The sequence below is a fragment of the Periplaneta americana genome, chromosome 14 (genome assembly GCF_040183065.1).
Source record: "Periplaneta americana isolate PAMFEO1 chromosome 14, P.americana_PAMFEO1_priV1, whole genome shotgun sequence".
NCBI lineage: Eukaryota > Metazoa > Arthropoda > Insecta > Blattodea > Blattidae > Periplaneta > Periplaneta americana.
The window spans coordinates 153,880,857-153,906,526 of NC_091130.1; the positions used below are offsets into that span (position 1 = coordinate 153,880,857).

Consider the following 25,670-nt stretch of genomic DNA (forward strand, 5'->3'; position numbering starts at 1 on the left):
TATTTCTGTATTTATTTACCCACAAACTTCACTTTTCCTTGAACTCTTCCCAATTCTTTACTTCAATCACCACCTTTTACCGTTTAACCCAGCAGCCAGCATATGCAGACGATGTCGCCTTAATTGCAAGAACAAAGGCAGCGTTAGCAGGACCATTACAAGAATTTGAAGAAGAAGCAAGAAAGTTAGGTTTGGAAATAAATGAAAGTAAAACTAAATACATGAAAACTTCTAGAAGATTGGTAGAAAGATAATGTTATATTTTACCAACATGAATTTGAAAACTGTACAAGTTTTAAATACCCAGGCACAATGATAACTATGGCTAGGATTTTGATGACCTATAAATCATAAAAAAATGTCCTAAAAACAATGCATTTATGACCTAAAAGTCTTTCAAAAATGCTCTTAAAAATGCCCTTAAAATTGATCTTACATTCTAAAATTGGCTTAGTAGGAAAAGGAATTTTGTGCTATGTAATATTTAGATTAGTAATTAAATTAAATTCTAGTACCAACATTTAAGTTTATTTAATTGTACATAATTTTTGCTAAGTGGTACACTTTAATTAATTATTTTACCTGATGTAGTTTCCATGTAACCCATCACAAGGCCACTCTTATACGGAATTAGCAAATACAGAGGAGTCTATATTGAAGGGATGGTTGGACTGATCCATTACATGGGGTGTACTACGTTAAAAGAGCAATATTTGTGTAGAAAAACGATTAAAATATTATACAAAATAATGGACAGTAGCCACTGGCGTAGCTCGGTCGGTTAAGGTGCTTGGCTGCCGATCCGGAGTTGCGATCGGGCGCGGGTTCGAGTCCCACTTGGGCTGATTATCTGGTTGGGTTTTTTCCGAGGTTTTTCCCAACCGTAAGGCAAATGTCAGGTAATCTATGGCGAATCCTCGGCCTCATCTTGCCAAATATCATACCAGTATCACCAACTCCATCGACGCTAAATAACCTCGTAGTTGGTACAGGGTCGTTAAATAACCAAGTAAAAAACAAAGGGTATTAATGGACAAAATATGTAGACAAAAAATTAAAGGAAATAAACATTATTTTGTATTTGTAATGGGAATTTGTGGCCAAAATTAAATGAAAATGCCTAAAAAATGTCATAATAACACAAAAGATGCTCTTATGAGTTGAAACAGGCAAAAAATGCAAAAAAAAAAAAGCCCTAACAAATATGTCTTAAAACACTCAATTAATTACAGAACATATAAATACTAAAGCGGTTATGTTTCTGGCTTACTAGAAAAAAGATGCAATTTCATCAAAATCCTAGCCCTAATGATAACAAATAAGTTTTTAACAAAAAAAAAAAAAAAAAAAAGCCGCCCTAAATAAGGGTTGGAATAGATCGACCTACTAATCAATTCATAAACAATAATCATTAAAAATATTTGGGGCTAAGAGGGGTGAAGTTACAGGAGAATGGAGAGTCACACAACACAGAACTGCACGCATTGTATTCTTCACCTAACATAATTAAGAACATTAAAGCCAGATGTTCGAGATGGGCAGAGCATGTAGCACGTATGGTTGAATCCAGAAATGCATATAGAGTGTTAGTTGGGAGGCTGGAGGGGGAAAAGACCTTTGGGGAGGCCGAGACGTAGATGGGTGGTAATAATAAAATGGATTTGAGGGAGGAGGGATATGATGATAGAGACTGGATGAATCTTGCTCAGGATAGGAACCAATGGCGGGCTTATGTAAGGGCGGCAATGAACCTCCGGGTTCTCTAAAAGCTCTAAGTAAGCTACCACTACTGTCACTGCCAACAATGCCACCATTTTTTAAAGGAGAAATGTGTGGAAATACTCGTATATACATTAGGGATAATTTTAATTCCAAACTTACCATGTATTTCATGGTCTGCCATAAGACAAAGTATTCTAATTAAGTATAATACCGTATATGCTCCAATAATCTCCGCACCCTAATTTTATGGAAAGAAATCTTGAAAATAAAAAATTTTGTTTTTTTTTTCTTTCATTTTTATTACAAAGAATAATTGTTACATGATGTATTTATTATAATGGTCATGTTGCAACACAATCCAGCACCTGCAATAAAAGAAAAGGAATTTTAATTTTGCGTCTTGCACGAGTAAGAACAGCAAAATATTGATAGAAAAATAACTTACCTCTTTCATCATCACATTCGTCGTTGTTGGCAGAAGAGCTGTTGGCATTGGAGTCACCATCGTCGCCATCTTGCCACAGCATATCGTCTTCTCTTCCATCCAATGAATTGATCTCACATGCTATTGCTTCAAGGACAGGGTACCAACCTTGCTGCAAATAATACTTGCACCCCAATATTCAGCTGCCAATTTTTACAAAAAATATGCGAGGATTATTCGAGTATCACATGCTAAACTAAGGAAAATAAACTCAAGAAGTGATAAAAGTTTATAGAAGAAACACATTCTTAAAATACAAAATATGCACTGACGTGTTAATTATGATACAGTTTGGTATAGATGGTTCCTTAACCCAGGAGAAGACATGTATGCGTTATAAAATGAGGAGACACATTCGGTCAAAAACTCCGCGCTACCGGTACTGAAAATATGTTATTAAGCTCAACTTGATTTTTGCTTGAGTATTTTGTCTCGTTATACTACTAGGTTCAAAAAGTTCCCGGAATTTTACTGCCATTTTTCGTATTAATATATAACAAGGGATATTATACATTTGTTTTGTTGGTAACATTCATGATGTCATTTCCTTAAAGTTTGTTGATAATGGCAATTATTGGTTTTGAGTTGTAGGCAATTGTTTATCATAGTGTTTTGTTTGTTCGTCGCATTTTGTAATTATGTCCACAGAGCAAAGTACAAACATCAAGTTCTGTGTTTTGCTGGGGACATGATCAGTATGGCTGATGAAGATGGTGATTTCTTAAACAAAATGAAACTGGTGCTACTTGTACGACCCAGTCCCTAAACGACAGTCATCTGAGTGGAAATCGAAAACATCTCCTCGGAAGCAAAAATTTCCTAGGGACACTTCCAAAGGCAAAGTTATTTTAAATGTTATGTTTTATTTAACGACGCTCGCAACTGCAGAGGTTATATCAGCATCGCCGGATGTGCCGGAATTTTGTCCCGCAGGAGTTCTTTTTCATGCCAGTAAATCTACTGACATGAGCCTGTCGCATTTAAGCACACTTAAAGCAAAGTTATGTTGGAAGTTTTCTTCGACTCTCAGGGTCTCATGCACCATGAGTTCATTCCAGAAGGTCGTACTGTAACGAAAGAATTGTACGTAGAAACCCTCCGTCGCCTCTGGGACGCAGTGAGAAGGAAACGTCCAGAAAAGTGGGTAGAAAACAACTGGTTCCTTATGCATGACAATGCACCTGCTCATCGCGCAATTATTGTAAAGAATTTTCTTGCCAGGCACAACATAACTGCTTTGGATCACCCACCATACTCTCCTGATCTCTCACCACCTGATTACTTTCTGTTTCCCCGTCTGAAAAGTCATCTGAAATGACGGAGATTCAATGCTGAAGAGGTTATCACAAACGCGACGAGAGCACTAAGACGGGTTTCACAAAATGGCTTCCAGGCCTGCTTCCAGGAACTCTACACGCGTTGGCAAAAGTGTGTTGTTGCGGAAGGCAACTATTTTGAAGGGAATGCTGTAGAATAGTGTTTAAGGTACGTTGTTTCTATGATGCTAGCAAATTCCGGGAACTTTTTGAACCTAGTATGTATTATTTTTATTTTAAACATTACAAGATTTTTAATACTACAACCTTGGAACATTTTATTACATTTTCGTATTTCTGTTTCAAAAGTTAATTACAGTATTTATTTTAATGGTATAATCTAAATTGCAGCAACACAATGGTTGAATTAAATCTCTAATAGAAATGGGGATAATGTCATAGTGCTTTTATAAAAATAAACACAACAAAAATTCTGCAGACAAAAATATTACAATATTATGTATAAAATTTGGGATGGGCAGGGCATGTAGCACATATGGGCGAATCCAGAAATGCACATAAAGTGTTAGTTGGGAGGCCGGAGGGAAAAAGACCTTTAGGGAGGCCGAGACGTAGATGGGAAGATAATATTAAAATGGATTTGAGGGAGGTGGGATATGATGATAGAGACTGGATTAATCTTGCTCAGGATAGGGACCAATGGCGAGCTTATTTGAGGGCGGAAATGAACCTCTGGGTTCCTTAAAAGCCAGTAAGTATGTATAAAATATGAAATAATATTTTTACATTTTACAATAAATTCAATCTAATATTATGAAAATAATGTTAACAAAACTAATAAAGTTACACAAATAATATATCAATATTTTATGAATAATGCTGAATCGTTCTTCATATAAAACATAAAACAAAATAGTAAGCTGTTACTTATACAGGGTGTTTAAAAAATACGGGGCATAATTTCAGGTATGTATTTCCCACATGTAGACAATCAAAATAGTTCATTACAACATGTGTCCGGAAATGCTTCATTTCCGAGTTATGGCCTTCACAACATTGAAATTCACCGGAACGTTTTTCTTTCCGCAGGTCGTTGTCATTATAGGAGATGTTCAAAATGTCCACCTCCTGCTTGAATAGTACAGACCTCACATCGATGTCTCATTGACCTGCGAACACGATCCCAAACTCCAGGAGTATTGCGTATGTCCTCAGAACATGCCAAAATTCGATTCCGAAGGGATTCCAAATCAGGCACCGGAGACGAATAAACCAATGATTTTAAATGGCCCCACAAGTAGAAACCGAGAGGGAGTCATGTTCACAGCCTCCAAAATCTCCCCCTGTACTTCTGGAGTTGTAGATCTTGGTCGTCCCCTTCCCAAACCAGGAGAGTTAAATTTTCCATACTCGCACAGATGGTAATGGAGACGTACAAATGGCTTCCGATCTGGACATGTCGCTGTGGGTACCTCTCCTGGTACAAACGACGAGCCAGCGCAGCATTGCCGTCCGCCTTACCGTACATGAAGTGTATCTCTGCCAGCTCTTGATTTGAATACATGTCGCACAGTCTAACGCCTACACAACACTGAATGTAACCTTCGCCTCGGAATGAACTGTCAGAGTGCCCTCTTAATGTCTCCTTTGACGGCAACGACCTGCGGAAAGAAAAACGTTCCGGTGAATTTCAATGTTGTGAAGGCCATAACTCGGAAATAAAGCATTTTCGGACACATGTTGTAATGAACTATTTTGATTGTCTACATGTGGGAAATACATACCTGAAATTATGCCCCGTATTTCTGAAACACCCTGTATAACGTGAGGATTGCCCGACAACACAAAAAGAACGAGCACGTAACTATAAGTGCACAGATGTGAGCATTACAAGTACAGAAAATGTCAACAATGCTCTAATTAAGGTTATGATGGAGTGGGGAAGTCACGCCATCACAGTGTTACCAGTTTAGTGCAACGTGCACTTTACTGGGATACAGGGGAATTCATTTTATTGTTGTAACATGAGAGAGCGCACACCATAAAAAACACAGCACTACAAAAATAACAAGCATCTGTTCGAAATAGAGCACAACTTTGATTATTTCAGGTGCACAAATTGTCAACAAGGCACTAATTAAGGGTATGAAAGAGTGAGGAGGTCAGAGGTTTCCTGCCATTGAAGTAGTTCAGATTTAAAACAAAATGTGGTCTTTTCCCCACTATGTGCCTTCTCCCGGGTTAAGATGGCGGGTGACTCCTTAGGCGGCTAAAACCAAATGTTCAACGAAGTCTCTGGAAGTTCCTGTAGCCTTCAGGAAGTGCCGAGTTGCGAGTGGGATGGCACCTCTTGCACCGATGAACAGGCCTTCGTAGTACAAGATGGTTGGCGTATAGATTCCAGTCTTCTCAGCATTAACTTCTGGTTGATTAGCACGGGACTCGAACTGTACAGATCAATAATGATGGCAGCGGAAGCGCCAGGTGATGTGGCTACCATGGCAATATATCTGGTGCTACCATTTGCAGCAATCCCATGGACGTCTTCATAAACATTGAGGCCTTTCTTAAGGAGAGCATTAGCTATTAAGCATCTCGTCTGATGATATCTGGCAATACACAGCATTACCCCAAAGGGACAAGATTGTCTTTAAGGGTCGTAGTCATAGACGAGACTTTGGACCAAAGTTAACTTTGCAAATTATAAAGACGCAATTTCCTATTCACAGTCGATACTTTGATGAAAGTGAACTTCGATCCTGACTTTACTTCGAAGTCGCAGAAAATCTAGACTTTGTGACTTTCGTTCGTGGACATAAGAAAAATGGCTGATATTTGGGAAATTGTTATATTTGCCGAGAAGATTCATAACATCCAGGAAATTATTGAAGCTTCTCATGTTTCTCGGCATATTATTAGACATGTGCAAAACTCTATTGAAGTTTATAGAGATAATGAATTCAAATCAAGATATAGCCTAGATTTGATAAATGGACCGTATTAAATAATATTCACATGTTTCAACATGCACTGATGAATAATAGAATAATAAAAAAGGATTACCTGTTACATTAATAATACTCTTATTTCACTTCAATATTGCTCTATGGGTATAATGATTAATGGTTTACTATTGATTTTGTATATTTAATTGCATTCTTTATACGTCTTCACCAGTTCTAGTAGCATGTCTCTTTCATAATCTGTCATTGGTGGGATCTTCTTATCTTTCACGTCTTCACAATTATTTTACATTGAATATATTATTTGTGTTAAAAGCCGCCCTAAATAAGGGTTCAATAGATCGGCCTACTAATCAATTCATAATGAACAATGATTAAAATGCTGATTATAATGATTTTGTATATTTAATTGCATTCTTTATACATTTTCACCAGTTCTAGTAGCATGTCTCTTTCATAATCTGTCTTTGGTGGCATCTTCTTATCTTTCACGTCTTCACAATTATTTTACATTGAATATATTATTTGTGTTAACAAAAGCCGCCCTAAATAAGGGTTCAATAGATCGGCCTACTAATCAATTCATAATGAACAATGATTAAAATGCTGATTATAATGATTTTGTATATTTAATTGCATTCTTTATACATTTTCACCAGTTCTAGTAGCATGTCTCTTTCATAATCTGTCTTTGGTGGCATCTTCTTATCTTTCACGTCTTCACAATTATTTTACATTGAATATATTATTTGTGTTAACAAAAGCCGCCCTAAATAAGGGTTCAATAGATCGGCCTACTAATCAATTCATAATGAACAATGATTAAAATGCTGATTATAATGATTTTGTATATTTAATTGCATTCTTTATACATCTTCACCAGTTCTAGTAGCATGTCTCTTTCATAATCTGTCTTTGGTGGCATCATCTTATCTTTCACGTCTTCACAATTATTTTACATTGAATATATTATTTGTGTTAACAAAAGCCGCCCTAAATAAGGGTTCAATAGATCGGCCTACTAATCAATTCATAATGAACAATGATTAAAATGCTGATTATAATGATTATAATGCTGCAACAATCGCTTAACGTCTGTCGATGTTCAATTGTTTCACTGATTCGAGACTCAAAAGATGGCTCTTATTATGCTAATGTCTACTCTAATTCAGCTATTCATTAATTTAATTCGTTTAGAAGGCCATGATTTTGATTGCCAATATTAGAACAAGATCGTCAAATCTCGACTTACCAAAGTCAAAGTCAAATTCTCAGAAGTATTGTCTATGAATAGGACTTTTAACAAAGTTAAACTTTACTATGAAAGATGACTTTAGTAAGTTTTCAGCCGAAGTCTGATTTATGAATAAGACCCTAAATATCATAAAATTCATCAGAGTATTAAATAAACTTTAATTCTTAAATATTAGTTTTTTTTACATAAAAACTTTGATGAGTAGAGTATAACATAAATATTAACAACATAACTAATAAAAGTTGAGAACAAATTAAACATAATTCAGTACAAATCGTATTAATATAAGAAGTACAGTAGTTAAAAAATTACTGTTACATCCTCCCTTGATTGGGCTTTGCGTTTTATTGTACATAACTGTCAGCAATCTAGCAATAATAATAGTAATACTTAAAAACAAATATAAATAATCACAAAAAGAATATAAAAAATATCATACAAAAAAAAAAGTACAAACATTTCTTTATATGCTAACCAATCTACCAACAAATTTTAACTCTTTAAATATAACATTATTTAGTACCATCAAAAATCTTCCAGCAACATGTTCACCACACTCTCGTCCTGTACATCATAGATTTCTGATGTTCAGAATGAAATGAACAGAACATTGTGAAGTTTCATTTACATTAAGATGGATACATAATTCACGTACTGCTCTGCATTTATCACTTATAATGAAAATTGTTTGCAATATAAAACATTACATTTCTCTCTTCATTCCTCAAAAAAATATTCGATTGTAGTCACTTAAAATATAATTTGAGACATTAAGGGTCGATTTCTAAAACGAGGTCTAGATCACGGCCATGGCTTTAAACCGTTTTTGTATTTACAAAACGAGGTCTTTTTCATTTTTCTGAGCCATGGCTCGAAACCATGGTCTGAAGCAGAGACCACGGCTGAGGCAGGTTTAAGACCACGGTTTCATGTATACAAGATGGAGGCAGTAGATCAGCTGGATGGTTATCAAATAAAAATTTATGTCTACGAATATTAAATCTCCGGATTAGAGTGATGAGAGACAGGAATAATCCTTTGTAACTATATAACGACGATAATTTCAAGGGAATATTTCGATTTTCGAAGGAATCAACGCAAAATTTAGCAAGAATGCTAAATAATAATCTGCAACGAAATTGAAGAGGCAGCGGGTTGACAATTTTTTTTACACCTTCTTGTTGCTTAGAGGGAAGTAAGATATAATATTTTATATTAATTGCACCTTTATGCCTATAAGACACTTAATTCTTAGCCTTTACAGTGGTTTTATTTAATACTCGAAATTGATGTGAGCCTATAAGTATATGAAGCAAACGTGACTTTGTCTTCTTATTTTAAGTTTTATGCTACTGAGGCTTTCCCCACAGTAAGTCTAGTATAGGCCTATGTGAAAATATGTAGAACTACACTACATTTTCGTTTCATATGAAATTTTAATCCAGTTAATATTTAGGTTATCAATTCCTTAGAATCGGGTTTTCAGGTAGTTGATGTTGGTAGTAGTTATGAACAAATAATAAACTATAACATGAACGCTCGATTTGTACTAATTATTTGGGCAATATCATTCTGGTCTCTAAAAATCCATTTCCTATTAAATACTAAGTAATGCTAGTATTTTAAACGCACATATATTCTGTAAATTAGTAAATATAACAACCTTAGCTGAGAACAAAAGAATGTGACTTACTGCAATTGAATAAAATTATTAATCCGATGTTCATTTCTTTCTAATATCGACTGTTTACAACAATAAAAATCGATTCTAAGCTGCGTTGCCATATATAAAACCCACAAACCTCGGTTTCTTCTCAAGCCGCATCTCGACTTCGTTTTAAAAATCATACAAGGATTCGGACCTCGATCGCGGTTTAAAAGCCGAGGTTTGGAACCACGATTTCTTCCGTGTTTTAGAAATCGACCCTAACTTTCTCAAACAAAATGAAATAGGATGGAAACTGTATCATTAACATTCTAGCATTATTACTATAAAATATCATTTTAAAATACGTATTCAACAACTGCTTTTTGATATTCAAACCATTTGAGGGTGAATTAATGTAATTAAATGAAACTGCGAAGGCACAAACTACCCACTCTTGCAGGGAAAGTAATAAGTACTGTATATTCTCTTTGCATAGCAAAATCATAATGCAAACTACGTTTGTCAATAGAATACAATATTTTACAAAATGAGGTCTTAAAAAATAACATCCTCGCCAAAAACCAGCACTAGTGAGAAGAGCTGCGTTGTTCTACAATAAATACGTCACGACTTTATTACAAATTATTTACATTACCTACATTCAGCATTTGTTTTTCAGGCAAGTCTCCTTTGTTTACAACTCCAGCAGTGACGTCAGACCAGCGAGAAGCCCTGGGTCTGCTGGATGGCCTGCAGCAGCTTGTACCGCAGCTTCTCTTTAGTGCCGTAGCGAGGCAGGTCAAGGAGGTTGAAGCAGGTGTGAGCTACGGGCAAGAACTTGTCGTCTAAAGTAGGCTGGATGTAGATCTGTAACGTAACGATCACCATCATCATCCAGAAAAGGTCCAACGCAAGGCAGCAAAATATGTCAAAATGGGGAAGGGACATGGTGAGGAGATAATAAAAGACTTAGGGTGGGAACTTCTCAAATCAAGGCGACGAAAAATCAGACTCACCGCATTGTTTAAGGCACAAATGGGACACAAAGCATGGACCGATATCAATGCTAGATTAGCAACACCATCATACTTAGGAAGGGCTGATCATATTAGGAAGTTTAAATGTAGAAAACAAAGAACGGACGTGGCAAAATTTTCTTTTGTTAACCGCACAATAGTAGACTGGAACAGCTTACCTGCAGCAATCTTTCAGGGTGGTCCTCTTAAAATCGATACATTTAAGGAAAGGTTGAGAAGATTAGACTGAAAATGTAATTGGAGGTGCAGTGTAATTATTTAAGTCGTGTCATCCAATTAATTAAGTTGATATGTAATTAATTAAGTTGATATGTAAAATAATTAAGTTGATATGTAATTAAGTTGGTACGTAATTAATTAAGGTGATATATAATTATTTAAGATGATATGTAATTTAGTTGATATGTAAATAAATTAAGGTGATATGTAATTAATTAAGATGATATGTAATTAAGTTGGTATGTAATTAATTAAGGTGATATGTAATTATTTAAATTGGTAATAGTTGGGTGAAATAGAAGTACTTATAAGTTAGATTTACTTTTGCTTATCGTAGGCGTTATTCTAGAATAGTTTTTAATTATAGTCCTAGGTTTATTGCATCTACTATTTATAGATTTACATTTATTTTATTTTATTTCATTTAGGTTTATTTTATTTTATTTCATGTAACTGTAATTATTGTATATTATATATCACTGCCACCGGGTGTATACCCAATTGTAGTGTTAATAAATACATACATACATACATACATACTCTCCTCCTCCTCCTCGTCATCATTCTCAATGGAACCTCGAAAATAACAGATTCTTCAGTGGATACCATTGCAGCATCATACAGTGTGTCCCAAATTGCTGTATACACATTTTGAAACACTATTTCTCGGCAACGAGATGAGTCAGAAATACGATTTTTGCAGTTTTATATTCCCTAAGCCCATACATGTTCAAAATGGCTCCCTTCCGCCACAGTACACTCCCAACGACATACAACAGGGCGACATACCAATTGGATTGTTGCTAATGAAATATCATTACAGGCATGTTCAATCTAAAGTCTCAGTTCCTCCAGCGTTTGTGGTTTTGTGGCATACACTGTGTCCTTTAGGGCTTCCCATAGGTAGAAGTCTGGAGGGGTTAAATCCAGAGATCGAGGCGGGAACTCAGCAGCACTTCCTCTTCGTCCTATCAATCTCTGGGTCGCCCTCATTTAGTGCGTGGAGAAGTCTCGGAATGTAAGGCTTCCATTTTTGAGCTCGCAAAATTTGATGAACACTGGATTTGCTGATACCGATCTCACGAGAACATTGCCTCATTGACTTCTTTGGGGATTGTGCAAAAGTCTGCATGACTGCATCAACACTCTCGTTATCGGTGAACTTCTCTTTCTTCCGCACCGCCCTTTCAACACATCTTGCACCGTTCCGTCGACTTCAAACTTGTCTCGGATTCTTGTGATAGTTAACCTTGTTGGTGGTTGTGTTCCAAATTTCACCCTCCAATATCGTTGAACCTCAACAACATTCTCCACTTTCCAATAACATTTCGATATCAACTTATGTTTATCGAATGATAATTGCACCGCTATGTTTGTTTATAAACAGATGAACATGTTTCCATGCTTTCCACTGCCTTCTGAATCATAAACCGCAAAAATCGTATTTTTATCTCATTTCTTTTCTGTGATATAGTATTTCAAAGAGTGTATACATCAATTTGGGACACACTGTAGAAATCTAAAGTGCATATTCCCTAACCCAGTGGTTCACAAAGTGTGGGTGGATCGCGAGATGATTTATTTAGAAAATTAAATTAAAAAAACGCCTTATTAACATACATTTCTGTTGTATTTACACACATAAATATTAAATACTTTAAACATAAAAAAATCGAGTGTACAGCACCGGGAAAGGTTCTTATTAACAGAGACGTACAACACAGACGACAATCCTAAAAAATTAGTCAATTTCTCAAGTGATCAGATACTTAAGAACGTCCCTGTACTTAAGAGTGATTTTTTTATACAAAGCTACTTGGAATAAACACACACAGCGTTCATTTCAAAACTTCCCAGTCCAAATAACTATATAATTTAAATTCAATTTAATTAAATAAAAAAATACGTCAATTTAGATATTGAGGGGAAAGTTTAAAACCAGTCTTAATTACATATTAGTTCTCACCCTCTTACCTCCAGCCACCCCTCACGTTGAAATTTCAAATGGCACCCCTATCTTATGATACTTAAATTTGGAAGAGCATTCAATTGTTTATACACTTTATTCATTTGTTTTCGTATCTTTTGTTTTCTATCATCGCCTGGCAACCTGGATTGTTGTTATTGTTGATTAGAGCTGAACAGAATAAAGCTACAAAAACTTATTGAGCATTTAATGTAATAGTTGTGTTTGTGTATTAAATTATTTTAAAATGGTGTGTATACCCTTGAAAATAGAACAGAAATCATCCTTATTGAGGAAATTAAACAAAATAAATTGCTTTCATCCTACACTCAACTGACAATAACAAAAATACAGGTTGCCAGGCGACGATAGAAACAAAAGATGCGAAAACAAATAAATGAAATGAATAAACAATTGAATTCTCTTTCAAATTTAAGTATCACAAGATAGGGGTACCATTTGAAATTTCAAAGTGAGGGTGGCTGGAGGTGAGGGGGTGAAACCTAACATGCAGTTAAGACTGGTTTTAAACTTCTCCACTCAATATCTAAATTGACGTGTTCTTTCTTTAATTAAATTCAATTTAAATTTTATAGTTATTTAGACTGGGAAGTTTTGAAATGAACACTCTGTATAGAACATATAACACAAAAAGCTGAAACGTGTTTCTACCTCGGGACTAGGAGAGGTGGCAGTGCACAACTTCTAATCATTAGATTGTGCCTGGGTTAAGTCCCAAATATCTCCGCAGTGCATATGAAGAGAAGGCATATGTCACTGTTGATAGTTGGCATTTGTGACTCGTTTTTCTTGTCATCAGTCAAAATAGTCATTTTAAAAAACAGGTCCCAGCTGGTGGAAGTGATAATGGCAACAGCGGCCCATCATGAGGAAAGTGAAATGTTCTCATCACATCACATGCACCGTGTCTGCCTTAAGGTCACAAGGTTATTTTGTAAGCTGCACCATAAATAACAATGACTTTCTTCAATGTTAGCCATACAGGATGCTCACCTTGATGGCCTTCATTCCTTGCACAGGTATGCGCACGCTGCCTGTGAGGTACAGCAGGAACTTCCTCTTCTCCTCCTCGGGCAGCTCATGGAACACCTCCCAGAACATCCTGATGGTGTCGTCATTTTCAGTGTAGCCATTCTTGTACTCAGCATTGCGTTCCAGCTCCTCCCAGTCATAGTTCTCATTGCCTGCAAAATAATAAATAACAGTAGTAATGCTTCAATATATTCCATTTGTTTTCTTGCTTCCCATTAACATATACCTCCCTAATATGCATTTTATACAAAGCATATGATTATGTCTCGTGACCAGAACATTGTACGAAATGGAAATATGTTGTTGTTCTACAAATCTAGTCTTTCAGGTGGAGCTTCCTGTAAAGCAGATTTAAATAATTTCAGGGGAAAAATTGTTCCGGGGCCAGTTATCGATCCTAGGACCTCTGGTCAGAGTTTGTGTGCACTCGATGTGGGTCTCTGGCATTTCGTCAGCCCACGCGAGTTGTGTGGATATAAAGGGAAAAGTTGGGACGGTGTCGGGTGGAGTTCCCGGGTAGCTCAGTTGGGAGAGCGCTGGTACGTTCAACCAGAGGTCCTGGGATCGATACCCGGCCCCGGAACAATTTTTCCCTTGAAATTATTCATATGTTGTTGTTTTCTAATGCCAGGCGTTTGACAATAAAGCCATTTGACCTCTTGCACTCCAATATTTTTCAAAGATATTATCATGACCAGCCAATGGAGCACAGATTTGTTAAATGGCAAGCTGTAGCCGATTTAAGTGAACACCATATTTTAACGTTTTGGTGGCTACTTCATTCACACACAAGCCCCAGAATGTCTGGAGGACCACACCTGCTGTTGGTCGACGGGTCCATTGGACCTAGCTGGGAGATCTTGTTGATCACCAGCTTTCCCTCCTTAAGCCACTGGAGGACGATTTTAGTGCCATAGTAGGTCAGCACTAGGAACAGAAAAGTAGAAAGAGGAGGAAGGAAAGGGAAATGAACCCCTAGGCCTCGAATACTCTAATGCCGTCGGGGTCGAAGAAAGTAAGAGTTCAGTCAGAGGACTGGATAGGAAAGGATAAAGAGGGAATTAGGTATTGAATAGAGGAAAATTATACCAAATTCAGTCATTAACTCATCAAGCTGACCAGTGCTAATTGATGAGTAGCCCCTCCCTTTAGTTCAGCTTGTAAAATTATGCTTACTAACAGCTGCACCACGGGAAGGTAGGGATGGGACATTGGGTATTTAGCCAAGTTAGTTCCTTAAAGCCTTCAATGGGAAGGATTAATGGCTCTCCCCCTGTATCCGACAGATACCCTTTTGCAGCCAAAATGGAAATATAAAGAAGCTCTTCTCATCCAGTCTGCTCTCAAAGAAGCTAAAAGTTATAATTTATAAAACAGTTATATTACCGGTTGTTCTGTATGGTTGTGAAACTTGGACTCTTATTTTGAGAGAGGAACAGAGATTGAGGGTGATTGAGAATAAGGTTCTTAGGAAAATATTTGAGGCTAAGGGGGATGAAGTTACAGGAGAATGGAGAAAGTTACAACAATGCAGAACTGCACGCATTGTATTCTTCACCTGACATAATTAGGACTGGTTCACAATAAACCGGGAACGAGAACCAGAATGAAAACGAGAATCAGAGGACGGGAATATGACAATTTTTTATTCACAATAAACCGAGAACGTAGATGACTATGCATATCGATATGCATGTCAATAACGATATGTAAAGTCGATATTACGCATTCTGATGTTATTTGTGTATAATTGACCAATGGCGTTCTCTCATGAGTACAAGGCAGCCAACATAAACACAGGTTAACAAACTTCGAAATTTCAACTGAAACATTTCATTAGGTACAGTACTATAAATATGCACATGCATCTTTATTATCACAACCTATTTTAAGTCTACCATAACGTAAAATAATTAGAGAAGAAACATTTGTAATAGAACAAAAATGAACACAACAGTAGTTATTGAATTAAAGCATGAATATGTAGTGTGTAATACAACCAATACAGTAATAAAATATGATTCGCTTATGGTCGGTGTTCAAAGATGCAGCTATTGAAAGCCACGTATTCTCCTTCATTTTCTCATCTTTATACGAGGGGCGCCGCTTATCGTAAACGTGAGGATTTTCCTCAACACTCAATATTAGAATCTCATCAAATAAAACTTGCTCCATGATGCACAGCACAGAACAAAATAATGCATAGGTTATGTCACGGTCTTCTTGCTACAAAATATACGACGACAAAAAAGCTTTTAGATGGCAATAGAATGAATCTAGTGGGCTGTGATCAGAAACGTGAACGCCAAAGTTGAAACTTGGCCAACTCTCCGTTCCCGATCCCGGGCTCAGGCAAGCTTTTCGTTAATTGTGAATGCTCACATTTAAATGTACACATTTTAACAATTTTACCGTTTTCGTTTCGATTCTCGTTTCCGGTTTATTGTGAACCAGCCTTTAGGAACATTAAATCCAGACGTTTGAGATGGGCAGAGCATGTAGCACGTATGACCGAATGCAGAAATGCATATAGAGTGTTAGCCGGAAGGAAAAAGACCTTTCAGAAGGCTGAGACGTAGATGGGAGGATAATATTAAAATGGATTTGTGGGAGGTGGGATATGATGGTAGAGACTGGATTAATCTTGCACAGGATAGGGACCGATGGCGGGCTTATGTGAGGGCGGCAATGAACCTGCAGATGAAATGAACAAACGTGCTTCTTCCTCAATCCTTCAACTGCAATTGACGTAATTTTCATTGGTGTTATGTCATCTACTTCACAGTTCTACCAACCTGTGCATTATTTATGAAATGACCCACGTATTATCATCAACTTACCAACCACAACAGCCATCAATTCGTGAGAATGAAACAATTCCAGAACGCGCCCTCCACACACTTTGTGGAATCCTGTGCTGAACGATTTGAAGTGCAGCTCTACAGATTTGTTCAGCACCCAGTCCACGTACAGGTCCACGAACTCCTGCCTGCAATAACGATGTTGTCTATACACACTAACATATGCACTAACAAAACACAATTCAGTGAAACAGAAAAGAAGGTTCAATACTTTGGAGGCAAAGTATCGAAAGGAGAACTTACATCGTAACTACAAAATATCGAGAATAAAATGGTCAATTTAATTATTCATAATTCATATTCAGTTTTGTATCTTATTCAGTTTTGTGTGTAAAATTGTAGTGTACTTTGTAAATTTGTAGTGTTTTTTGTAACACAGTTTTACTCCTGGTTGAGTGTTGCAGAAGGCTGTATGGCCTTAACTCTGCCAGGTTTAAATAAATCATTATTATTATTATTATTATTATTATTATGTTTTGAACGGGTTACATCAGCTTCTTGTCTATGCGGATGACGTGAATATGTTAGGAGAAAATACACAAACGATTAGGGAAAACGCGGAAATTTTACTTGAAGCAAGTAAAGAGATAGGGTTGGAAGTAAATCCCGAAAAGACAAAGTATATGATTATGTCTCGTGACCATAATATTGTACGAAATGGAAATATAAAAGTTGGAGATTTATCCTTCGAAGAGGTGGAAAAATTCAAATATCTTGAAGCAACAGTAACAAATATAAATGACACTTGGGAGGAAATTAAATGCAGAATAAATATGGGAAATGCCTGTTATTATTCGGTTGAGAAGCTTTGTCATCCAGTCTGCTGTCAAAAAATCTGAAAGTTAGAATTTATAAAACAGTTATATTACCGGTTGTTCTGTATGGCTGTGAAACTTGGACTCTCACTCTGAGAGAGAAACATAGGTTAAGGGTGTTTGAGAATAAGGTTCTTAGGAAAATATTTGGGGCTAAAAGGCATGAAGTTACAGAAGAATGGAGAAAGTTATACAATGCAGAGCTGCACGCATTGTATCCTTCACCTGGCATAATTAGGAACATAAAATCCAGACGTTTGAGATGGGCAGGGCATGTAGCACGTATGGGCGAATCCAGAAATGAATATAGAGTGTTCGTTGGGTGGCCAGAGGGGAAAAGACCTTTGGGGAGGCCGAGACGTAGATGGGAAGATAATATTAAAATGGATTTGAGGGAGGTGGAATATGATGGTAGAGACTGGATTAATCTTGCTCAGGATAGAGACCAATGGCGGGCTTATGTGAGGGCGGCAATGAACCTCCGGGTTCCTTAAAAGCCAGTAAGTAAGTATTATTATTATTATTATTATTATTATTATTATTATTATTATTATTATTATTATATACTAAACAATTTAATGTCTAATGCTAAATAACCACAAGTAAAAAGTTTCCGGACACTACTGAAAATTTTAATCAAAAAAAGAAAAAAATATCATATGAAATAATGAGTTTGCACATTATTTATGAGATTTTTGTATAAAAAACAAATACTTTATTTCATGAAAAAAGTTATTTCAGCACTTTTATTGTGTGTAATAATCTTGAGATCTTATAAGCTATAGAAATCTTATAACCAGTGGATATAGAAATATAAAAAGGTGCATCTTCTATGGACCTCTGGAAAAATAACTAAGTAAGAGACTAGTGAAGTGCTTTGTATGAAGTGTAGCATTGTATGGGGCAGAAACATGGACATTACAATGAAGTGAAGGGAAGCAAATAGAAGCATTTGAAATGTAGATATGGAGAAGGATGGAGTGTGTGAAATGGACAGACAGAATAAGAAATGAAGCTGTGTTGGAAAGAGTGGGTGAAGAAAGAATGATACTGAAACTGACCAGGAAGAGAAAAAGGAATTTGTTGGGTCACTGGCTGGGAAGAAACTGCCTACTGAAGGATGCAGTGGAAGGAATGGTGAAAGGGAGAGGAGTTCGTGGCAGAAGAAGATATCAGATGATAGACGACATTAAGGTATATGAATCTCATGAGGAGACAAGAGGAAGGCAGAAAATAGGAAAGATTGGAGAAAGCTGGGTTTGCAGTGAAAGACTGCACTTGGGCAGAACAATGAATGAATGAACGAATGAATGATCGATCTTGACTAACTTCGGATCATTGTGGTTAAACTACACACAAAATATACAGTGTTAAAAAAAAGTATCCAATATTTTAGGAGGTGATAGTATGCATCAAAACAAGAAAAAAATGTGGGCTGATGAAAATTCCCATGCAGTTGAAGAAACAAGGCATCATCACTGATTCTCAATCAACATATGGGCAGGCGTTCTTGGTGATAGATTAAGGGCCATACGTGCTACCACAAAGATTAACTGTGGCTCGTTATCAGGACTTTCTTATTAACGTATTGCCTACCTTGCTGGAGTATGTGCCATGTCAGCAAAGACTACAGATCTGGTTCATGCATGATGGCACACCAACACATTTTTTCCGCAATGAGTGTGAACACCTGACGCTGACATTTCAGGACCGCTGGATTGATTGGGAATCCAAATCCCCTAGTCTTTTGGTTATCAAGAACATCCAGGTCAATTTCAAAGAGTGCGTGATTCCTTACGCCAAAGGACAGAGGAATGCATTGCCATGAATATTGTTGTTATTTTCTAATGCCAGGCGTTTGACAATAAAGTCATTTGACCTTTTGCATTCCAATATTTTTCAAAGATATTATCATGACTAGCCACTGAAGCACAGATTTTGAGGTGTTCCGAATCCATTTCTTGGTTTGAGTTGCACAATGGGCAGTTAGGGGACTGATATATTCCAATTCTATGCAGGTGTTTGGCCAAACAATCATGGCCTGTTGCCAATCTAAATGCAGCTACAGACGATTTTCGTGGTAAATAGGGAATTAACTGTGGATTTTGATGCAGAGAGTTCCATTTTTTCCCTTGGGATTGTGTTATCAAATTTTGTTTGTTGAAGTCTAAGTATGTAGATTTAATAAATCTCTTCACAGAGTAATACGTAGATTTAGTAACAGGTCTGTAAGTAGTAGTGCTGCCCTTCTTTGCTAAAGCATCTGCATTCTCGTTTCCCAGGATTCCACAATGGGATGGTATCCATTGGAATACAATTCTTTTATTGAGTGATATTAATTGAGAGAGCATTTTAGTTATTTCTGCTGTTTGAGATGAAGGTGTGTGTTTAGAGACTATTGATAGAATAGCTGCTTTGGAGTCTGACAATATAACTGCATTCCTAAATTTATTGATGTGGCATAGAAGATTCCTGAGACATTCACTTATTGCAATGATTTCACCATCAAAACTTGTTGTTCCATATCCAAGAGATCTATAAAGTGAGAAGAGACAGCACGTAACACCTGCAGATCTCTGGAGATCAAAGATCCGTCAGTGTATAAATGAAGCCAGTTTTGTGGAGGGTACCTAATATTAATTGTCTCTAAAGAGACAATAGGTAAAAAATTGGTGCCCACTTAAAAAACGGTTACACTTATGCTAAAAGAAGAAGAAATGACTGAAGATCATCTCATAACCTGTGAAGTTCTACCTGATGGATCCACCACAGAGAAATATTGGAGAGCAAGAATGCTAATGGCTTCGTTGCCAAAGCCCAGCATTAGATAACAACAACAACAACATTGTCTCTAAAGACAATTGTTTTAGTATTTCAGTGTTTACTTCTAATTTCAGTATTTCTTCTGTTAAATTTAGATTATATTCTATATTTAATAGAGTATGTCATATTGAGCATCTCCTATGAATAAGTATTCAGATCTCAGAAAGTATGTGTTGTAGGACCCATGTTTATTAGGCATTTTTTCTTATTTTGATGCATACTAGCACCTCCTAAAAAGTTGGATACTTTTTAATGCATAAAGAAAACTGAAGTCTAGTGCTTATAACTTTAGGTTACTTACTTGTTCTCCTGTGTGACGGATATCTTCTCACCATCTGGTTTCAGAGGATGAACCCTGACTTCACCAAACACATCTCTTGCCACCTCGAAATTAAGAGCAAATACTTCCTCTAAGTCAGGTTGATCATAGTCCAGCATGTCCTGCAAGCTTCTAGAATCGAAAACAACAGCAACAACTTCACTCACCGAAATTATGTCACGGTTATTCCACTGTTAAGGGTGTGACAAATATTTAGTTACATTAAAAGACTAAAGATTATGGCATATTACTGGTTGTTCTGTATGGTTGTGAAACTTGGACTCTCACTTTGAGAGAGGAACAGAGATTAAGGGTATATGTACGTGAACGACGACAAATATTATTAGAAAATGCAGGCTCTAAATTTCTAAAAGAAAGAAGAAAATGAGCTCAAATTGGATAAAACTTACAAGGTACCACAACGAGACTTATTAGAATTTCAATATCTGATAAAATTATAAAGAAAGGTTACTAATAATATTTTTCAAACTAGTTTTATCAAAGTATGAAAAAAAAGAAACAAAAAAATTGTGCAGTTACATCATTTGGTAACCATAACATTGTTATGATTTCTCTGACATTTTTAATATTTTTCCTGAATGTAATAAACACTTATTTCTGAAAAGTAGACTACTTTCAGACATGCAGAGACGTTTATTTTAATAAAATTAATTTTTTATTTGTCCTATATAAAATATATATTAACATATACATAACATTTTGTGACCTAATTTTTCTATTTTCAAAGAAATGGACATCATTTTAGTCTACCTTTTGCATAAATGCATGTTAAATCAGTGTACAAAATTTCATAATTCCATCTCTAATGGTTGTGGATTTATGAAATAACATGTGTGAAAATATTCAAATTTTGGAAAATTTAACTTAAAGTAAAAAGTGAATTCTAAAAAATATTATTAGTAACTTTTTTATATTTTTATCAGATATTTAAGTTCTAATAAGTCTTGCTGTGGTACCTTGTAATTTTTGTCCATTGTGAGTTCATTTCCTTATAAAATTAAGATATTTAGAGCATGCATTTTCTAATAATTTGTGGTCGTTCACTTACATATACCCTTAAGGGTGTTTGAGAATAAGGTTCTTAGGAAAATATTTGGGCTAAGAGTGATGAAGTTACAGGAGAATGGAGAAAGTTACACAAAGCAGAACTGCACGCATTGTATTCTTCACCTGACATAATTAGGAACATAAAATCCTGATGTTTGAGATGGGCAGGGCATGTAGCACGTATGGCCGAATCCAGAAATGCATATAGAGTGTTAGTTGGGAGGCTGGAGGGGAAAAAGATCTTTGGGTAGGCCGAGATGTAGATGGGAGGATAATATTAAAATGGATTTGAGGGAGGTGGGATATGATGATAAGAGACTGGATTAATCTTGCTCAGGATAGGGACCGATGGGGGGCTTATGTGAGGGCGGCAATGAACCTGCAGGTTCCTTAAAAGCCATTTGTAAGTAAGTAAGTCAAATGGTGCTTAGATATTTAGGTAATGGGTCGTTTGAATTATGACTTGAACAGGTTACATCAGCTGCTTGTTTATGCGGATGACGTAAATATGTTAGGAGAACATCCACAAACGATTAGGGAAAATACGAAAATTTTACTTGAAGCAAGAAAAACGATAGGTTTGGAAGTAAATCCCGAAAAGACAAAGTATATGATTATGTCTCGTGACCAGAATATTGTACGAAATGGAAATATAAAAATTGGAGATTTATCCTTTGAAGAGGTGGAAAAATTCAAATATCTTGGAGCAACAGTAACAAATATAAATGACACTCGGGAGAAATTAAACACAGAATAAATATGGAAAATGCCTGCTATTATTCAGTTAAGAAGTTTTTGTCATCCAATCTGCTCTCAAAAAGACTCAGAGTTAGAATTTATAAAACAGTTATATTACCAGTTTTTCTTTATGGTTGTGAAACTTGGACTCTCACTTTGAGAGAGGAACAGAGATTAAGGGTGTTTGAGAATAAGGTTCTTAGGAAAATATTTGGGCTAAGAGGGATGAAGTTACAGGAGAATGGAGAAAGTTAGACAAAGCAGAACTGCGCGCATTGTATTTTTCACCTGACATAATTAGAAATATTAAATCCAGACGTTTGAGATGGGCAGGGCATGTAGCACGTATGGGCGAATCCAGAAATGCATAGTGTCAGTTGAGAGGCCGGAGGGAAAAAGATCTTTGGGAGGCCGAGATGTAGATGGGAGGATAATATTAAAATGGATTTCAGGGAGGTGGGATATGATGATAGAGACTGGATTAATCTTGCACAGGATAGGGACCAATGGCGGGCTTATGTGAGGGCAGCAATGAACCTGAGGGATCCTTAAAAGCCATTTGTAAGTAAGTAAGTAAGTAAAGGTTATGATAATTTCTTATCTTGTAGGCAGTTGAAAAAGCTATGACAAATACCTTCAGTTATCTAGTTATTGATCCATAATTATTAAATCCTTATCTTTTGTTACATGTGTGACAAAATTTTTCATTGGCATTGCGCATTCATGTGGATCATTCAGTAACTCTGCTAATTCGTAAGTTCTGAAAGAGCAGAACTTTTCTTTTCCGTATCTGTAAAATTTTTAGAAGACGATTACCTTTTCTAAACTTGGATTTTCATTTCACCAAGAACATACAGAATATTTATAACATGTTACAGGTGTGACAGAATATTTGAAATATGAAAATTTCAATTATTGTATTATTATTTTCTACAAACATCTGAAAGTACGATTAATTAAATATAAAAAAGGAAACAATAACGCAATCACAAAGTTTTACTGTGAAAATGAATCATTTTCAAACAAAAACAAACTGTCCACGCTTATTTATAACTCTTGGATGTTTCACTTTTTTAACTATGACAGAAAATTTCTCCACAGATACATCTTCCTTCTTTGGCCAGATCCACGAACTCCCACTACAGCTAACATACGAAACAAAACCACAATTGAAATTATCAATCAATTAACAAGTTTAACTGTGTTATTTATGGCAATATTTTAAAATGCTATATATCCATGTCTCCTGGACTATGTTGAGTATTTTAACATACAGATAATAGACTTTTTATGGAAAACAATTTTTTTAGATACAAGACCAGGTTGACATGGAATGACTCACTATCAATGTATTACACTTTCATATCTAATATATCGTTTTCATATTTTTTACATAGAATATGTTTCCCCTGTACCAAGTATGGGCACCCATTCCGGGATCCATGGTAAAACAAAAGTGGCAGAATTACAAACGCTTACTGTAACACATTACGAACTACAGTCAAATGCTACATTATGAAATATACCTCTCACGTCTGATTGAAGTTCTGGCTGATATGTACATCTATTACCAGGCAGTACATCTCACTTGACGATATGTGTCAGAGGAAGAAGAATTGTTTGTATGCATCTGAAGTCTGACTAGTGTAATATGTGGCTAGTCAACGATGTATGAAATGGAGGGGGAAAGGAACTGGCCACCCTACCCCATTATCTCCTGGCCTAGTTGCCTCATAATTAATGCCTTCTTGGTATCACTTGTGAGGTTCAGACAACAATTTAACAATATTTAATTTAGGAGAAAGTTTAGAATTTGTTCTTTGCCTGAGACACTTCTGTAGTTATGAGTGACACTTCTTTCTGACTTACTTCGCAAGAGCAGGTGACAATCCCTTGAGGTCCTGCAGGGACACGGGTTCCTTGAGTAGTTTCTTGTAGAGTGCCAAAGGGAACGGAAGATCAATGATTGTAAAATTATAGATGGCCAGGCCACACAGAACCCCTGGGAGAGAAAGGAGGAAAAAAAAAACAAACTTTTAAGTTAGACTAATCATCTGTTCGGAATGGAAACTTAGAAAAAATACGTAACCTGTAGATCAATGAGTTAGTTGAAGTTTCTCATTCAAGACACAGGAATTTCATCTTCAGTTTTAACGGAACAAAAGCAGATGATATTGGTGCATGGCTCAAATGTTTACCTTGTAAATCTTTACCAAGCTGGTGTTCCAATGGAAAGTATCGAAACCCTACAAAACAACTGTACACAGACTTCATTACGTAGCTAGAGCAAGATGTTCAAATTGATTGTTGAACCTGAAATTACGCTTTTCACGCCTGGTTTCACATTAATGGCTAAACTCTCACTGGAGTACAGATAATCCTCAACTAATGCACGAAGTATTGCTGTATTATTTAAAAGCAGATATATAACATGGTATCAATGTTACAGAATAGTACAACCAATTTTTTATGACAAGGCAATGTTAGTTATTCTTCTAAAATAATGCAAGAGAATGAAACCTCTAAATGGTCAGACATTATTCAAAATTATAAATTAATTCCTGAACTATCATATAAACCGGGCTATGAGGCCGTGGTCTGTTGGTTGTGAGACCAAACGTTTCGTTCACTGCTGCGGTGAACATCTTCAGTGATGTCTATTGCTGGTGCGGCTGGTTCTACTGCGTGTGCCGATTACAGTCTGCGCTGGCTGCATCGTTGTATATATAGTGCGGGAGGGGGGGGGCTTGCTGTTGTCGCCTCGGTCCGCGCTCGAATGTGCTTCGCGGGCGGGTTTGCTGTTTTCCACGCGCAGTAGAACCAGCCGCACCAGCAATAGACACACTGAAGATGATCACCGCAGCAGTGAACGAAACGTTTGGTCTCACAACCAACAGACCACGGCCTCATAGCCCGGAAAACTTTTCTACTATTGACGCCGGCCGTGAAAGCCTACACTCCAATATATCATATAAACCATTTGATACAAACTCCTAATTATTTTTTTATTTATTTATCAGAGCTTCCTCAAATTAGAGGCTGCCATTAGACTAAGCATACAAAACAGTACAAGAATAAATAGATGATGAGAGCTAAAAGAGCAAGAAAAAAAGGCAAACAAATACACAAACAAACAATGGCAGTTTACAGAAGAAAATAAAATTTGAAGTAAAGAATCAATGAAAGCTAAGAAGGAAAAAGAAAAATGATAATGGTGCGTCAATTTTTTCCATACACTGAATTAGAGTCCATACACGTGGTTCCGTAAAAGTTTGACTGACTGACTGAGGAGGGCCAGTTCGTTCAGAAAAGATTTGTGCAGTCCTAGGGTCTTACAGAATTGAGAAGAGAAGTTAGGTATCGTTCCTCTTGCTCCAAACATCAATCCCGCAACACTGATATCGTGACGTTAGTATTTATCT

The 25,670-nt window shown here is 36.4% G+C and overlaps 1 protein-coding gene and 1 long non-coding RNA gene across 7 annotated transcripts in view; one reads left to right on the plus strand and one right to left on the minus strand.

Moving 5' to 3' along the window:
• Positions 1-6,868: 6,868 nt before the first annotated feature.
• Positions 6,869-7,345, plus strand: LOC138713877 (uncharacterized). The gene is made up of 3 exons (XR_011336001.1): positions 6,869-6,973; positions 7,011-7,197; positions 7,235-7,345. It is a non-coding gene; the product is annotated as an uncharacterized lncRNA (long non-coding RNA).
• A 497-nt stretch (positions 7,346-7,842) lies between these two features.
• Herc4 (HECT and RLD domain containing E3 ubiquitin ligase 4) overlaps positions 7,843-25,670 on the minus strand; it is a 70,121-nt gene continuing 52,293 nt past the window's right edge. For all 6 annotated transcript variants that reach the window (XM_069846366.1, XM_069846368.1, XM_069846369.1 and 3 more), the window contains 5 exons: positions 24,118-24,250; positions 20,425-20,574; positions 16,465-16,613; positions 13,586-13,776; positions 7,843-10,216 (listed from right to left, as the gene is read on the minus strand). In XM_069846366.1, coding sequence (XP_069702467.1) covers positions 10,064-10,216; positions 13,586-13,776; positions 16,465-16,613; positions 20,425-20,574; positions 24,118-24,250 — 776 coding nt within the window. In that variant the 3' untranslated portion in view covers positions 7,843-10,063. The remainder of the gene's footprint in view (positions 10,217-13,585; positions 13,777-16,464; positions 16,614-20,424; positions 20,575-24,117; positions 24,251-25,670) is intronic.